The sequence below is a fragment of the Emydura macquarii genome, unplaced genomic scaffold (genome assembly GCF_026122565.2).
Source record: "Emydura macquarii macquarii isolate MOO-44397 ecotype Brisbane River unplaced genomic scaffold, CSIRO-AGI_Emac_v2 contig_2422, whole genome shotgun sequence".
Lineage (NCBI taxonomy): Eukaryota > Metazoa > Chordata > Testudines > Chelidae > Emydura > Emydura macquarii.
This window is the reverse complement of record NW_027132559.1, coordinates 20,521,772-20,537,519: the sequence shown is the minus strand read 5'-3', so window position 1 is coordinate 20,537,519 and position 15,748 is coordinate 20,521,772. Positions and strand designations below refer to the sequence as shown.

At 37.6% G+C, this 15,748-nt stretch overlaps 1 protein-coding gene across 1 annotated transcript in view; it reads left to right on the top strand.

Annotated features, from left to right (window-relative positions):
- Positions 1–15,748, top strand: part of DNAH11 (dynein axonemal heavy chain 11) — a 261,889-nt gene that overhangs the window by 70,415 nt on the left and 175,726 nt on the right. The window contains 7 exon segments of the mRNA XM_067562084.1: positions 3,966–4,199; positions 6,898–7,029; positions 8,983–9,143; positions 9,653–9,809; positions 9,916–10,061; positions 10,729–10,845; positions 14,773–14,911. Of these exon segments, the coding sequence (XP_067418185.1) occupies positions 3,966–4,199; positions 6,898–7,029; positions 8,983–9,143; positions 9,653–9,809; positions 9,916–10,061; positions 10,729–10,845; positions 14,773–14,911 (1,086 nt within the window).

The window sequence follows — 15,748 nt, the reverse complement described above, 5'->3', positions numbered from 1 at the left end:
CACTGCTCATTGATTGTGGCTGTACTCATCTATATTCTACATTTGCATGATCTGAATGAAATCAGCTGTACATTATGTTTGTTTGAGACTGTGCTTAGATGGACTGTTCCTTGTGGTGTTTTCTTCACATTAAAACAAACCTCCCAGGTGTTCAGATTCTATCCAGAAGTAAGGATCACTTGGTCAGTGTCATACAGACTAACCTGTCACAATTTTTTCTGAGGATTAAAAGACTTATTTAGTGGAGATGAAGCAGTAGCAGCATTTTGATCTCTCTCATCAGAGATTATCATAGACTCATAAATGATGATGACTGAAAAGATGTCCTGGATTTTGTACTCCAGCTAACTGCATGGAGCACGATTTATCTAATCTCTTCTTAAACACTTCCAATGAAGTGTCTAAAATACTTTTCCAGCAGAGCATTCAGTTGTTCACTTGACTACTAACTGCACTAATTCACTAATTCACAAAGCAGTACTAAACCCAATCATGAGGGCTTGGAAAAATCTCTTTAATTAATGGGCTGTAATGGAAGAGAGTGGCTACCACAGAATTTTCTGTAGGTTCACTTTCTGATGTGAAGAGCCTTTCAAACATAGATGGTGGTGGGGTTTTTCATTTAATTTCTGTGTTCCATTTTGTTTTAATATACAACAAAGGTAACAGGATTGATGCGGAAAGGATTATGAAAAAAATGTACCAAATCACAAAAGATTATATATATATATATATATATATATATATATATATATATATATTTCCCATGCAAGGTTCTGAAAGCCATATATCAGGGTTCTTCAAATTTAGATTGGATAGTGCCTCGTTTTTTTTTTTCTTCTTTTTCCCCACCTCTTTTCACCTTTACCCTCGAGTATTTATAAAACCTATTTTGCAGGGACACAATAGCATCTTTTTTAAAATTACAACAGTTCAGAACTTTATTTATTGATGACAAAGCCTCTTAACCAGCATAAGTTTAGGATGGGTGCTGTACAGATTTTCCTGCTAAAGACATGGTCCTCCACAAACACATTTGATGTTTATGGATAGTTTTTGAGTACTCAGACTAATGTGTTTGATTGGTTTCTCTCTTCTAACAAATGGTACTTTCACTGGAACCTAAGGGCCAAGCAATCATGAGTTCATTTGTGCAAGCAATGTATCATTTCAAGCTCTGTCTCTTCCATTCTTTATATTTTTGTCATGTATTGTAACCTGAAGAAGAGCTCTGTGTTTCTTGAAAGCTTCTCTCTCAACAACAGAAGTTAGGTCTGATTAAAAAATATTACCTCACCGACCTTGTCTTGTTAATATCCTGCAACCAACACAGCTACAACAATACTGCATATACTGTAAGCCTTCGTTCCTGAGTGTGCTTATTGACATTTATGTTCCAGCATATATTTAATAGTAGAAAGTAGGAAGACATGCTGTCTTTAGGCGCTTAGGGCAATGGAAAAGACAGGTTATGTTACATTAGATGTCTGGGGAACCTAATAACACCACATGAGCTGTCACAAAAATATGCATCATAAATTTTGAGCCCAGTGGCTCTGTGTAAAGACAAGCATAGGCAACAATAAAAAATGAGTCAAGGCAACAGAGTCCCAAAACAAAGGGGACAAATGCAATGCAGAAACTACATGTGTTGATTGTGCAGGAAAACTCCTTTTCACACTAACTACATAACCAGCAGTAAAGAGTTGCAACAAGATGGAAAGTCTGCTTATATCAACTTCTTTAGAGAAATTAATCTTCATGTAATTCTGCAATGTTATTAAGGTCAGTCTCGATCTGGGTTTCCAGTCATGTAACTGTTTGGGACAGTTTCAACTTGCAAATCCATATATTTTAAAGGTTTTCTAATTTTGTTTGGATTTCAAATACCCTTGTTCCATATTTATTTAGGACAGATCCTTTTTTTCTCATTGTTAGATTTGCATGTGTGCAACCATAATCTGCTGATAGGGAAGGAAGCACACTTTAATAAAAATATTTGTCTTGATATTTTAATTTTTGCAATAATTGGAGAAACATCACCCTATAAACCACATATTGATCAAAGTGCATTGCTATCTCCTTCTCATCAGCTGCCTAGAAGCAAAGAGAAATAGTTATTTGATTCTATTTCAATCAGTATGTCAGTCATTTTTTTTCATTCCTTGTTAAAGGCCTTCCTTTCCCTTTGTGGTGTGGATTGGCAGATGTTGCCCTAACCAGGGTCGTTTTTGTTCATATCCTGGCCCAGTTTCTGCCATCTCTCCATTTTCTCACTTCTTATCCCTATTCTCTTTTTGTTTTGGTTGTGTGTTGTGATATTTTCCCCTCCCCGTCTTCTCTGGTGACATCCTCCCCCATTTTCCTCCCAGGACAGTTTCCCCGCCTTGTTCTCTGTTCATCAGAAACTACATGCTGCTCAGAGAAGTGGTTTCCATAGAGGATCCTTTGGGCTGCTGCTTGAGCCGGTAGCCCTCTTTTATATGTGAGCTGCTCTTGCCAAACGCATTATGCGAGCTTGCATGAAATAAATATAGGGAAAGTAAGTGGCTTTCAAAGAGCAGTGGCTGGGGAGAGCATGGGGATGGGAACAGGATGGATCTAAGGTCATGTAGCTTTCTGTGGTAAATTCGTGCTATTCCTTTCTACCTCTCCCCATACCTACCTACATAGGCACCAGTGAGACTGGGGAACACTGTTGCACACCCTGAAAACTTTAAACAATATTTTACATCTCTATCTAATGGTCATATAAACTTAGCAGGGAAAGTTGAAATGAGATTTGACACTGGATAATCTGTAAATATGAAAAGAACATGTAAGCAGATGTTAGTCTGATATCAGACTTAATTTTAAGCCTTTTATCGCAACCAAAAATCCTTCTTTCAACAAGGTTACATTTCAGACAATCAGATTAAATTCCTTACTGCTCCTGCTGTGAAGATACTGAAAAACAGAAATGAAAACCAAGGTGACAAATAACTACTAGTTAAGACTACAAGAAGTAATTTAAAGAAAGCTATATTTTGCAATTGAAGAAAGAAATACATAGTTCTTGTTAAATAAGCACTGTAATTCTTGCAAATGTGTTTAATTTTAGGGGAAAATATGTGTGAAAAGATTCTAGTCGCATCCATCTGGTGTTTGTCTGGTAATACTTGTCATCTGCAGGAGGCTGCCAAGATCCATAGCACCAGTTTTTTAACCTAACATTTTGATTAGTTTCAAACCCATCTAATTCTTTGTTCTTCATTGCACAATAATTATTTCCATACTCTTTTTAAAAAAAATAAAATAAAGATGTGGGTTTAGTGATGGGATGCACACAGAGCCTAGGTGGGGAGTGTCCAAAAGTTGTTACCATCTGGTGGCTATTGAATGACAAGAATTTGTTGGTCTTGATCCACTGCCCACATTATTTAAGAGTTCACATTAGAAAACTCACAACTGGCATTAATATGTCCTCTGGTTGATTTGTCTCAGTAGGGAAGTCAGAGACTGAACATGTATGTACCTGATGATCCAACTTGTCTCTTAAAAGTAGTTCCTCCAAAACAAGGTTTATGCATGTTGGAAGAGTGACATCAGGAAGACTGTATTGCCAATGCCCATTCTGTACCTGTTCTTTAGATAATAAAGAAGTTTTCTGTCCAGGGATGTCAGGCAGACACATTTGATGAGATTTAAAACCCAAACCGAGAGACACAACTAAATGAATAAAATAAAACAATGCTAGTATCTCAACAGTCACAAATGATAAAAATGGGGCAAAATATGGAAAGAGAACTGGTTCTAACTGGAAGCTGCAAAAAGGGTGTGGGTGAGTGTTTTATTTTATTAATAAGTACAAAGAAATACCTCGATAAATATGCATTTAAATACTATTTGTAATACCAATAAAGTAGGAAAGTACTCCCTCATTAAAATATTTTGAACACTGATGCAACATGTTTCTTTTTCCAAAGGTGGAGACCTGGTTACAACACCTTGAAGAAACCATGCGTAAAACGGTGCATTATCATATCATGGAGGCTATAGCTGCCTATGAAGAAAAGCCAAGGGAGCAGTGGATTTTTGACTACCCGGCTCAAGTTGCACTTACCAGCTCACAAATCTGGTGGACAACAGATGTGGGAATAGCATTCAACAGGCTGGAGGAGGGATTTGAAATGGCCCTAAAGGATTACAATAAAAAACAGGTACCGATGTCTTGCTTATATTATATGAAAACGGAACCCCATCACCCAGAAATGCTTGGCTGGCATGTTAAATGTTTCTTTAGTGATACTGTATTTATTGGCTACCTGCTACTGTCATCCTCTGAAAAAAAGGAAATATGCCTCTTGTTTCTGCTTCTCTCTTCCTCTATAGACCATCCCATTTTTGTGTGTCCCTCCGACAGTGAAAATATATATATAGCTTTCTGTAGATTCATTTTGAAGAAAGATGAAGAAGGGTAAAAGCAAAGGTGCTACAAGATATGATTTTTTTCTATAATTATTAGCATTTCTCAAACAGGGATAATTTGTGATCTATAATGGTCTCAAATCTGGAAACTTAGATAATACCAAATCCAGCTCTTTGAGGTATGTATTTTTGATGATTGGAGATGGAGGGGGCAGTCATTCAGAAAATGTGATAGAGGCCTATATTTTCAAAAGCAATTGATGATTTTGGGTGCCTCAGTTTTATGATCTGCACCTTGAGTCATTTTTCAGGGGATTGATTTTCAGAAAGTGCTGACCACCCAGTCTCTGAAAATCAGGAACACATTTTCAGTGGGGGTAGAGGAAAGATCTACAGTCATTCAGCTTTCCAGAATTGCTGCTATTCCTATTGTAAGGCATCTCAAATTGAGTGCCCAAAAGTTGGGCCACCCAATAATCACTAGCAATTTTGAAAATGTAGGGCATACTGAATACTGGTAGACAACAAAAACGTGATTGGACCACCATGATATGATGGAAAGGTTAGGGTTCACACACCCATACATGCATGTGCCTGAAGATTGGGAGGGTAATAATGCATATGCAAGGAAGCCAAAACTTGTGGATCTGTTAGCACCATGCTTTGTTTGATTTGACAATAAACCATCAGAGCTCAGTTTGAAACTTTGTTTATTTTTAGTTCCAATCCAGGTGGGTATTTCCTGCTGTTTTAATAACAGCTACACTAATCTGTTACCCCAGGATTCTCATTTTAAAATAGTGTTCTAATGTTAGCATTCTTTTTTCCTTTCAAACTTTCATATTAATTAGCTTAAATTTTAAAAACCAGATCTGATTTGATTATAATGGATGATCATTCAGAACCACATAATTTTTTCTCTAGTGTCTGCAAGCTGAGAATGAAAAAAATTAAACCCGTCAAATTATGTAAATCATACCATTGCCTGATATTGTGCCATCGATTTTTAAGCAGAATCCCCTCTTGAAAGAGATAGAGAGATCTACTTAAAAACTGATTATCTGAGGTGGTCTTGTGGTGTTTCTTCATCTTACAGATACATAGTGTGCCTCTGCTGTGTCCTTTTGCTGGATGGAGCATAGCAGGGGTGCTGTCAAGGACCAGTTTCTTGGTTCTTAGCCCTAGCCCTGACGCAGGCTGCTCTAAACTGTGTTGGGATTCCTCTTTAGGTACCACACGCCACCACTTTGTGTTCCAGCTATTCCCTGTCTGGAATACCTTCCCTTGTGGGAGGTTTTGGCTCCCTTTGCACTGCTAAGGGTATGGAGCGGACCAAAGAATCTGAACCATTAAATAAATTAGGCAACTTGCTAAGGTTTTGTAAAAAAAAATATTTTTTTTTTGTGGGGGATGTGTCTGTAATGTATCAAGATGCAAAGTAATTCAACTTGAAATTTTGCCCTTCAAATATCCTTTTTGCCCTTCAAATACCATAAAGTTATGGTGTGGTGGGCCTAAACCAAATCTAAGTGACCCATTTAAAAAAAAATCATGCTATAAGGTAAAACAATTAGGAATTATGACTGCAATTTTCAAATAAGTCATTGTCAGTCAAATAACAACCACATCCTTAAATCTGTTTTAGTAGGGAGAATACAAGAAACCTGACATCTAAATTGCATTATACCAATAATGCAAAAAGCATAGCTTTTGAGGTCTCATTTATTCTCGAATCCTTTTTTGAAGCAGAGTCTGAGCACAGACAAGCACAGATGTATCATACATCGCTTACCCAATATATTTATATGCACTCTATTAATGTTATGTTTGCCTAATTAAAAATGTGCACAGCCACAGGCTATGATCTTCTTTACTGTTAATGTGAAGAAAATACATTTATTAAGGATATTTTCACAGTGCAGCTATAAGTAATTTCATTAATATCAAATTTAATAATTCCTCCATTCATTGTGTTGTCTTCTTTAAACCTCAAGCCTTTGTACTTTCTTACAGTATAGTTTCAAGTGCTTTGTCTGGTAAAAAACTCTGAAGCAATGAAATGTTTTTCCCTTTCCTTGAAAAGCTTTTCTGCAATCTAATAGATCTGACCATTCAGAAGGATTTCCTGTTATTGACTATAAAAGTTCCTGTTTAACTTTATCCCAGTGTCCTACTTACACTCTTCTGAACCACCTTAATAATTTCTGCTCCTGTTTGGGGATATTATTTTATTAGGGTTTTTTTGTTTTAGACGAGCTAACTAGTCCTTTCCCCCAAATGCCTTCCAAATGATCAGCATATTTCTACACCCCATATTCCCAGAACTGATGCAGTGTTCCAGACTTACTTGTGAGTTACAACCATGAACGTGCAAGATAGCTTATGTGGTAATTGAATTCATTATATAGGCAAATATAATCTACAGTGGTGGTGGTAGTGAGTGGGGCAGTGGAATTAAATGTTGTAACAGAATTATTTTAATCTTTTTAGATAGCTCAGCTAAATGCTCTTATTGCTTTATTGCTGGGAGAACTTACCTCAGGTGACAGACAGAAGATCATGACCATTTGCACTATAGATGTTCATGCTCGAGATGTGGTGGCAAAACTTGTTGCTCAAAAGGTAAATTGCAGGGTGTAACATTTTTTCTGTACAATGTTTTAGGGTTTAAAAGAAAAGTACTTTAAGTCAAGCTTGTGTCCGGGCTTGCATGAGGAAGGGGGAGATGATATAATTGTGGGCACAAGGACTACTTGCTTCCCATACACGAACTAAACCACTGGCTGTGCCTCTCTGTGGTCCATTGCCTTCTGAAGTCTCACACTTGGGTGATGAACTAAACCAAGAATTCTTTTTATTGTACCCATTTGTGAGAATTGGTCTACCTTTCAGTAAGATGTTCCTTTCAGAACCTTAGATCATAAAACTATGAGCACAAGTTATCCTTGGGTAAGCCAAATCTGTTTTTCAAAGGATAGGTTCTATGAAGGCATGTCTGGAAGTAGTCTGTTTCCTATGTGACTTAGGCATTAGTTGTTTTGTTCTGATCTCTGTTTAGCTCTTGTGGCTGATGGCCGGCTTCCCTCCAGTGGGTCTCGCACCTTCCTGCTTGTAGTCGGCCAGGAAGTTGCCCATCACCTCGTCCTCCCAGGGGAGGGGGTAGGGACCCAGGTCCACCCGCTCCTCCGGGTCCCAGCCCAGGGGCCCTATGAGAAGCAGCTATGTGCTGCTGGTACTGCTTTCCAGACGGCACACTCTTCCTCTGGGCTAATTTTCCCCCTCCTTCAGTCTTTCTGGCCTCTTGAGCCGGTACCTTCCTCCTCACTGTTCCACCCCAGAGCTCTGCTCTCCAGTCCTCTCCTCTGCACAGCTCAGCACTCTTAGCTTAGCACAGCACAGCACAGCACTCCTACTTCCTCCAGCTTGTGCCCTGTGTGTTTGGGGTGGAGCCCTTTTATGGAGCACCCGGCTGAACCTTAATCAGCCTCAGCTGCTCCTAATTGCCCTCAGTGGCTCTGAGTTAGTCAGCAGGGAACAAGGCCCGGAGCATTCTGGGGCTCACATCCATCCCATCCACCACTCTTCTACTGCCTTCTGCCTTCACCATATCACACTCTCCAGAGCTGGAAGGCCTGTCTATTTTACATGGTGGTTGCAGAATGAATATATTCCTAAACACAATTTTGTTCAGGTGAAACTGAGGTTGCAGGCGCATGTCAGTGGTCTGAAAGCACATTACCTTATATTGGATGGGGAATGAAGAGGGCTTGGGAGGAATTCCCATTATCCTCAACTTCCTGAGCCTCATTGATTTCAGCCTCTCTGATTTCCCAGTAATATCATTGCTTCCAGGAAAATCTGGAAACACTGCAATCCCCTCCTATATTTCTTTACCAGGTTTCCTTCCAAAGTGAGGGATTTGGTTTAATTTTTCATAAAGATTTAGTTTATTTCTAACACCATGTAATAAAGGTGTGCTTCACAGCAGTGTTGGTAAGATCCTTGTCTTTATTTCTTGGCCCCAGTCACATGCCTTGAGTCAGTGTTACATATGTTACACCCTGCCGCATGGTAAGGGTCAGTATCCACTGATTCTGGTGTTTGTTGTAACAAGGGAAGTGTAGAAAAATGCATGGATGTGGGAATTGGTGAAAGAAACAAATGAGGCATCAAGGATGGCATTGTTTGCAGAGTTAAGGATTAGGGTTCCAGGTGACATAAGAGAAAGGTTTGAGAAGTAAAATTGAACTATGCTGGAAGATGTATGTAAAAATAGTGCCTGATCAAATTCATGGATTGTGTTGCTTGTAAGGAAAGATCTTGGCAGAATAAGTGGTATGTGTTTTGCAATAATAGCCTTATTAAAAAGAAGATCTTATATTACACTTGTTTCTGTTTAAACGTACAAATGCCCAGAAGTGAGTATAATCTCTTATAATTGCTTGTCGTAGTTATTACTTGTAAAAGACTAGGAATGAAGTGTGAAACCTACTGATGACAGCTGAAGCTTTTTGGTGTGTTTGGTTTCTTTCATCTGCTATTCCATATAACATGATGTTTGTGCAATGGTTTTAGGTCACTAGTTCCCAAGCTTTTGCTTGGCTTTCACAACTACGCCACAGATGGGATGAAACCCAGAAACACTGCTTTGCCAACATTTGTGATGCTCAGTTCCAGTACTTTTATGAGTATTTGGGAAATACCTCTCGGCTAGTTATTACACCTTTGACTGACAGGTACTGACTGTTGTTAAGAATGAACTACCTCTTTTTGATCCATTTAATAGAATATAAAGTTAAACTTCCATAGCAAACCTCTGTGCCCTTTCATAAATATGTTTAAAATCCTTAATATGACAAATGCAATACCTTTATGTGCATATATATAAATTAAACAAATGGTATATGATCTTCATGTTTGTAAAATAACTGAAATAAAATATTCCCTAGTCGATGTGCTATATGTTCTCAGTGTAATCTGACAAGTATTGCAATGAGTGTATGTACTGTTCTACACAATTTTATATATGTAAAATAAATATTTGCCAATTAACATGTCACACTTCACTTTTTACATGGTCCATCTAATGCAAGATCCCATTATAATGCATATGCACAAGGTATAAAATTAAGGTTTTAGTGATATCCTTAACAATAAATTTTCCAGCTTTTATGGTTTAAAAATCTCTACCATTTTAGTAACATTCTTTGCACGCAATAATAATTCTGCCTCTCATTGCTTAAAGGTGTTACATAACTCTAACACAGTCTCTACACCTGACAATGAGTGGGGCTCCTGCTGGCCCTGCTGGCACAGGCAAAACAGAGACCACAAAAGACCTGGGCCATTCCCTTGGTATGATGGTCTATGTCTTCAACTGTTCCGAACAGATGGACTATAAGGTATGGTATTTTATCAAACAGTGGTTTCTGTACCGTTTTGTTTTTTTTTTAAACATACGGACCTCTTTCTGAAAGCAAATGCTAAATGTTTCATTCTATCTTTTAGTCCATAGGAAACATCTATAAAGGTTTGGTCCAGACAGGTGCTTGGGGATGCTTTGATGAGTTTAATCGAATTTCAGTAGAAGTCCTATCAGTGGTGGCAGTACAAGTAAAGACCATACATGATGCCATTAGAAATAAGAAAAAAAAGTGAGCATTTTAATGTAATTTCTTTATAGGCCTTTGCAAAGACATAAGCACAAAAATTTAAAAGTATAGTTCTAAAAGTCTTGCTTTGGACAAATGTTGAACGTTCCCTTGCTAATGTACTAGTTTGTACGTGGTGTGTGTGTGTGTATATAATATGTGTATGTCTATAAGCTAATTTAATATGTGAAATTAGCCTTCTTCCCAAAATATAAGAAGAAAACACACAGAATATGGGTGAAATCCTGGCCCCATTAAAGTTAATGGGAGTTTTGCTATTGACTTTAGTAGGATCAGGATTTCACACTATGTAGTGTTATTGCATGCTATGGGGCTGGTCCTTAGCTGAGGTAAATTTTGTCCTAACTCCATTGAAGTCAACGGACCTATATAATGGTTTACATCAGCTGAGGATCTGGCTGCCCCATTTCTTTCTGTATCTTTGTCTTATTTTTTCCCTTGGATTGGGAAGCACCATAAGAACCTACCACATACCATTTCTTGGTAACAATTAGTCACATACACAGTTTTTTCCCTAAATCATACAAACTGTCCTCCGTTTCAAATGCAGTTCTGTCATCTGAGGTTTTCCTTTGGATTTTATTTTTTAAGATGGAAATAATTGTATTAGAGCAAGTCATTTACTTCCATACTGTCATGGCTGTTGCAGATTTTTATTCCTTGGAGAAAACATTACACTGAAACCATCAGTTGGGATATTTATTACTATGAACCCGGGATATGCTGGTCGAACAGAACTACCTGAAAATCTTAAAGCTTTATTCAGGCAAGTGTACTGTAGATTATCATTTAGACCACTCATGCCACCTAATGTCACGGGACTGGTTTGCAATGTAAGACAGTTTGTGTTTATTTCAGACTTTCTGTGGAAATGTTCAACACAGTTATTGTTTCTTCCCATACAAATTGATAGAGGAAGATGCAATTAGTAAAGGAACTTTTTCATATTTTTTCTTATTTTTACATATAGTTGTAAAAAGTGTAAAAATTTTGTGTATTTAATAACATAGGTTTTATGTGTAGATCTCCCATCTGTGCACAAGGATACCCACTATTTTAGTAATTACAGTGATTGTATATGGAAATCCATGCAGATAGGTTGAAAGGCATCAAATTTACCTTTTTATATGCTTGCACAAATGTATGTATGCCCACATGCATACATGTTTCGTGTGCACTTATTGAAAATGTGGCTCTTCTTTAGTTGACAAATTGTTGGGTTGGTGATTATTGAATAGACATGAAGCATAAGCACTGCAAAATAGTTTCAAGTATTTCTGGTCATTTTAGGAACTTTACTTAAATACATATTGCATAATGCACTATATTACCAAAGAAGGTAATTAAAATGTAAGATCTGACCTTTATAATATTTTTTTGTCTTTAATTTTATTTACATGTTACATATATCATTCTCACCTGTGGTAGTTGTTAAATTGTATCAAAATAGGTTTGTAGATCTAAATTCACCTATGTGTAAATGGTGCCCATCTATTTAATCAACAGAAGGGTAACCCCATATGTCAACAGTGATTTTAATCAGAAGATTAAATTTGAAATTCTACTTGGGTCTGACTGGAAATATATTTTTATTTCAGTGGATTGACACCTGCTTACATAAATGATGATTTTGACCCCAAATCTTTACTTTTGCCTTAGTGCTTTTCATGATTTCATCAAGCCTCAAAAGAAAATGAGTGATTTTTGCAGTTCAGTCACTTCAAATATTGAGGTCCAGCGGAGTAAGCTGCAGGACTGTTTAGGCCTGAATCAGAGCTACAAGCTCTCACTTACCATCTGGGATTTGTCGCTCAGAGCCGTGAATCTCTGTGACTTAGAATGAAGAACTTTAGGGTAGAAATGGGCCTGTGTTTTTGTTTAGCCATGTATGTTTGTTCACAAATATTACTTTCTTCTACAACTATTAAAAGAACATTTGGTTTTTGGTGTTTGTATTATTTCTGCTTAAAAAATTCTCTGCTAATCCACATAACTGGTTTGACTCCTTTTGCAGGGAAACCAATGCTTGCTCAATTTAGCAAGTTTTCTGCTCAGTCGTGTCTCTTGCCAGCCACATATCCTGCCTCTGACAGCAGGACCAGGCAGCAGTAGCAGTTAGCTTTCGTACTTTAGTCAGTGCTCTTGAGCTTAGATTGCAATAATTGTGGTGAGTAGTAAGCAAAACCATTTTAAAACCATAACCTAGTCTCTTGTGATCTCTGGGGCAGCGTATTGTGGGTGGGGAAGGAATTTGGCCTCTGCAGGGACTCTCATTGAAGTGCTTTACATCAGTCCTCCTCTCACCCTGGATGAAACATCACATGGCAACCCTCAGTGCTCCAAACAAAGGGAATGCTCCATCCGTGAAGTACACTCCAGTTCTCTTCTATGGAAGAACTGTTCCTACTCTGTATCCAACCCACAGACTCTTGCTCAGCCAGGGAAAGGAGCTCTGAGTTGCAGGGATGGAACTAGGTCCCCTCTACTGCCTGAACTCTGCACTCGTTAAAGCGGAGGTATACCAGGATTCAAGGGGAAGGTGGGTGGGTGTACCACTGAAAGACTATCTAGGGGTAAATCATAGATTTCTCTCTGTCCACAAGACAATTGCAAATTTAACTGGCAAGTGTCCCAGAGACACCAAGGTTCCTGCAGAAGTTCTTAAATGGTACTAACCAGCCTGGGGAAACAGACAGGTATTACCAGAATTCCTTGGGATTTACTTCACAAACAGGGAAACTCCTTACAATATTCTTCCCCAGTATTTCTGTCCCCAGATGAGGATGAATAGCAAGTGAGCATTTATCTGAAGACAGCTGGGCGACACTTCCCAAAAGCACAAGACCTCATCCTCCACTAATATGGTGGTTGCATGCACACGTTAAAAAAAAAAAAAAAAGAGTAAAATGTCTAAGAAACCCAAAAAGCATAAGAAAAAACCTAGAAAACACTCCTGTCCCACCTTCTCTTCTCTTCCCACCTTGATCATCCTAAGAATGGAAGCTGTTCCATAGGTTCCTGCTGAGAACATGGACTCTTTCTTTAGCCGTGATGACAAATTGAATCAAAGCCCTCAAGAAGTGAAGCAATTCCTATAGCGCTAGAGAGAAAGCAACAAAGTATTGATAGGATGCATTATATTTAACCCAAAGAGGGTAGGGTGACAACTTGCAAAACAACTTGCAACTTGAAAAACCTCACAGATACGAACAAGTGGCTACAACAGTGAAGAAAACAAAGTGTAAACTTGGAATTTAGAGCCATCGAACTTGTTCTTGTTCAATTTCCAAAATGCTCTCCTCCAGCTCCACATTCTGATACAATCTGGCAACATGATGGACATGTCATACCTCCTCAGGTAGGCCTGGATACATCCTTGCAAACAGGATGGGATTTCTTTATTCCTTGTCCTCTTTCTAGCTCTATTACTACTTGCTACTTCCCATTACTATGGACTAGTGGAGATAATATGAAGCACAATGGAAAATATGTGATCATTTTCTTTCTGGGATTGTCATCTCCACTAGTCTGACCCACCCCTAAGATAGTGTAATATCGAAATAAAATGTAAATTTTATCCTCTTATAACAGAAGTTCATCAGCAAGTGCAGTTTGAGATCCACAGAGAGCTGGCTACTAACACAGTACTAACTCCTCTTGTTACCATCTACTAAAATTTCAGAAGAGACCGCTAAAAACGTATTAAATACTAAACTAGTATTTCATGCAAGGAGTTGCTGTGTTTGCCACTTGAGTTATGTTATGTTAGGTAGGATAACAATTTTTAAAGATGGAATATAATCCTTCATGCTTTATGACACAAGGCAACCACTAATAAGGATTAGGAAAAATTTCCCCCATGGACAGTTTATTCTAGCATTGTCCACTACAGGGTGTTTTGCACCTTCATACATGTGAGGAAAATTCCTTAGACTACGTGAAGCATTGTTCTGAACCTTTCTGTTAGTTTCTGTGTTCCTTCATGATTGTGAATGGGAGAAATCCATGTGATCACAGAAGGAAGGAAAAGGTGTTCCACGAGACATAATCTCTGTTAAAATGCACTCCACTCTACAGAAAAAAATTAAGGACTTCTACCCATTTCAAATAATGATTTAATGAGGGGCCTCTTTGACCTTGTCTCTTTTTTTTTTTTTGGTCTTTCTGTTTTCGGTTTTGTGAAATGTTTTAATGGCTGGAAGGCTTGCCATTTTGTATTCTTTTTTAAAAAAAATAAGGAATAAAAAATAAAGTTTTTAAAAAAGTAAACAAAGCTTTATTCTAGCTTTTTTATTCTCGAAAAGAGCAAATCCAAAATGGTGACCACGACTCGAGTGGCAGGACTTTGTATGTTCCAGTATTCATTGTGCCTTGCACTAAGTGACAGAACCATATATATTGTTCGGAGGCACTAGATCTGAGGAGGATGCAGTATCTTACTTGAAAGCTCTGTATTTTTCAGCAGTGTCCTTTGTATGCAGCAATGTTACTGAATTCTAATAATCAACAGTGCCTAATTAGGCATTTTTACTTTGAAGCAGAGTCCTTATTTGTTGACTGACACATGTAATTGTGACTCTCTTGAGCTCTGTTTAAGAATGTTTATACACATCAGTCACTCGATATAGGTGACTTGTTCTTCCCATGCTTAAATACTAATCTGTGTATTTTGACTTTTTTTTTTTTTTTAAAGACCCTGTGCCATGGTTGTCCCTGACATTGAACTGATCTGTGAAATTATGCTGGTTGCTGAGGGATTTATTGATGCACGCTTGTTAGCCAGGAAGTTTATTACCTTGTATACTCTCTGCAGGGAACTGCTTTCTAAACAGGTGAGGGTCTGTTTTGGACTTCTGGGCTAGATATATGCTAATTACACCTCCCATCCCTGGATTTGGAAATAATGATAGTGGGCAGTGTGAAATTTGCATATTTTATAATTTTATATATATATATATATATATTCTTAAATTGCATGTAGATCTTCATTTATTACACTAGCTAAGGTGATGCCCAGTAAAGCAGTTCTTGTCGTTTAACATAGTGGCTCCTTTCATTCAGAAGTGGCTTTTTTGTTCTTTCAGTATTTAGTTCGTTTGTAAAGTATTAATTTTGGAATAAATAATTGACTATTAACTGCTCAGTACATGGTGTCATGGAATTGAACCATGTTATCATATTGCATCTACACTAGGCTCTATTGAAGAAAGAAAAATCACTAAGCAATGTAAAACCTACAGTAGCTTATTTATGACTGACTATATTTGGATGAGAGTTTTAAAATTTGCCACATAAATATAGTAAAGATAATTTCAAATGCAGGAAGTATAGTATCATTCGTAAATAGTAATTAACTAGGAAGAAGACTTATTCACTATACTTACCTAAAAAAACCCAAAGTTATAAGTCAGGAGATTTATTGTTTTTCCCCCCTTAATTTATAATCTTTATTCATTTGCATAACTATAACTTGTTACAAGTGAAGGTGTTCTTTATATTCGGTTTTATTAAGTGAATGAGCCCTGTCAGAACAACTCTTCAGCCTTGACTCATAAATCTTGGCAAATAAAACCATGATGAGAGAAAACCATTTACTTTTCTACATGCATAACTTTGTAATTCTTGCTTAAAAGTTCATCTATCACACTCTTTAAATATGGCTAAAGACC